At 37.7% G+C, this 2,748-nt stretch overlaps 1 protein-coding gene across 1 annotated transcript in view; it reads right to left on the reverse strand.

Annotated features, from left to right (window-relative positions):
- The window catches only part of LOC106510992 (uncharacterized), a gene marked incomplete at its 3' end in the record, with an annotated part of 2,742 nt that extends 1,872 nt beyond the window's left edge, over positions 1–870 (reverse strand). The window contains 1 exon segment of the mRNA XM_013999729.1: positions 506–870. Within this exon segment, the coding sequence (XP_013855183.1) occupies positions 506–850 (345 nt within the window).
- Positions 871–2,748: the final 1,878 nt, after the last annotated feature.

The following is a 2,748-nucleotide window of genomic DNA, read 5'->3' on the forward strand; positions in this document are numbered from 1 at the left end:
TTTTATATATAAAAAAGACAAATTAACCTTTTTAATTGCTGCATCTTGTAACATTTAATTTGAAAAATGAAACTTTGCACTACTTTTAAATATATGGCAATATTGTCTTCATAAGGTGTAAATACACAACATGCTTAATTTTATTTTTAATTTATTCATTTTTCTTGAAGTGATTTCTTATTTACCTCTGCCTGATCCGTCCCTGAACACATCACATGCAACACAAACATCAACTTCTTCAATTTGCATGCAGCTTCCACCCTATTCTACCTCTTCTTTCTGCTCTCATCATCCACATTTCACCTAAGGTAAGTTATTACAAAGTCTCAATGCATCCTGTGTTTCCAGCAGATAACTAGTAACTACCTGTTTCACATTATTTGCCATGAGTAATGTRATTACAATAAGGCAATACATAATGCGTTGGTTATTCTTTTGTCACTGAAAGAAGCAAGCTGTAGTTGATGTGCTATGACCAGCCAGCTGATCTCAGTTAATGACTTACTGTTCCAGTGATGATGCTGGAGCCCTTGTCAGCTGACGTTCCTGAAGAACGCGCTGCAGCCCCGGGTACTGGAGGTGTGTTGGTTTGTTCGTTCGTGGCTGTTCCTTCACTTCCATCGCAAGTTGATTCGTCCTCGTCTGCCTCAATGTTGAGAAGATGGTGTGTGTGCGTCCGCTTTACGTKATAGTAAAAGGAGTTATACACTCTGTACTCACTCGGACAGCCATCAATCCCACACACCACACGAAAGTCAGGACTCCGACTATGCATGATGTTTATGTGGCTTAAAAGTTGTCTCAAAGACAATGCCACAAATACATAGCAAATAAAACAGCGCCAAATCATGTTGGATCTGAGATTTCCTCCGGTCAAAGGATCAGAAAAGGTGCTGCCGTACTACTGTGTTGATTGTCGCGAAAAAGACGTTACTATGGTGACACCCGCCCGCCAGCAAAATTACCGTAAATGAGAATGTGGCGTACTCTGTTTTCTTGCGCAGTTAATCTGCATTGCGACGAAGTTTATTGATTTTAATCAAATGAATAAGTGGTTAGGATGGATTAAACTTATTTTTTAAAGTTGGGAGAAGGGGAAGATTTGTTTAAAAATAGATGACTGTGTTGAGTGTCGTAAAAAGCGTTACTAGGGTGACACCCGCCAGCAAAATTGCCGTAAATGAGAATGTGGCGTACTATTCTTGCGCATTCACTTGCATTGCGACAAAGGTAATTGATTTTAATAAAATAAATATGTGGTTAGGACCTTAGGCTCAAACGTATTTTTTTACGTTTGGGACAAGGGAAAAAAAAATATATATATAAAAGTGGCTTTTGGGTATGGGAGCTCTGCTGCGCAGTACGCATGCGCAGTCATTGACCTTACGTCCTTTTAGCAAAGCCTTTTACCACTGTTGCCTTGACCAGGTAAGCTCTTACCTTTTCTCAAGTGTTATAAAACTATTTGTAAAGAGTTTCTCTCTTTATAATGCGCATTACACATTCTTATCGATGTTTACTCGTGTTTTTATTGCTCAACATTGCAGCTGACGCGAAATAGAAGAATCGGGGCGAGCTAACTAGCTAATTAGCTAACAGCATGGATGAGCTAGATGACGTGGTTGTGTCGACGTTAAGAGGTAACGTATTTATACAAAGTTGTTTAATGTAGACTGAGACATGGAAAACAGTTGTTGCAATGATCATACCAGTATTGAATCAAAGTTTTTATGTCTGGCAATTGGTAGAGATTTCAATGCTGCTGTAGGGGAGTGCTATGTTGCTAATGCTAACTGCACATTGCCCTTCACTGCACATTTTCCACCGGCGCCAAAAAAATAAAAAACAGAATTCTGCTGTCCTTGGCTATAAATTATTAAAAATATTTTAATAATGCAATGGAGAGAACCCTGCTCTTTTATGATTTGCTGCTGCTGTGAACATTAATACATATCTCAGTTAATACCAACAATACCACACTATTTGTATTAAAACTGAATAACAATACATTTTAAAAATCAATAATACATATAATTGTTATTGCTGGTTTGTCTCTAAATGCATGTCTCCCATCCATTCGTATAGCATTGTTCAGCTACTTTGAGACAGCAACAAAAATGTGGTCAGTTGTTGCAGATGTTAATCTAAATTTGATTAATCTATCAAATTTCAGGTATCAAAGAAACTTCTACATTTTCAAAATTTATAAACTAAATTTTACTGGTTAAAAATATTCATGTTAAAATAATGCTGTGTTGTGGCCAGTGCAATTAAGAGAAAGCTAGTACTGAATGCAGTGTGTACTGAATGTACAATACATAGTTTAATGGTATTAAGCTTTCTTTATTTTATCTGGTTTGTTAGCAGTCTTACTTTTAACACTTAGTCTCAGACCTCCATCTAAAGGCCCTTTGCTGCCTCATCTTCTCAAACTGCTTAACAACTGAAAAACCAAGTTTGTGTTTAGTCCTTTCTTCCTAATCTGGATGTGTCACTGTTTCCTCTTTGTTTTCAAACACATTCTCAGCTGCAAACATCAGTGAGGCAATGATGGACAACCTGTCTCCTGAAGACTTGTGGGACCTTTTCCCAGGACCAGAGAACTTTTTAAGAAGAAAACCAATCTGGATTGCTTGTCATGGTGCATCTGAGGAGGTCAGTTTTTCTGTGACATAGGCTACGTTCACACTGCAGGTCTTAATGCTCAGTTCCGATTTTTTGAAAAAATCCGATCTTTTTGTGTGAACG

This window comes from Austrofundulus limnaeus, unplaced genomic scaffold (genome assembly GCF_001266775.1).
Source record: "Austrofundulus limnaeus strain Quisiro unplaced genomic scaffold, Austrofundulus_limnaeus-1.0 Scaffold2434, whole genome shotgun sequence".
NCBI lineage: Eukaryota > Metazoa > Chordata > Actinopteri > Cyprinodontiformes > Rivulidae > Austrofundulus > Austrofundulus limnaeus.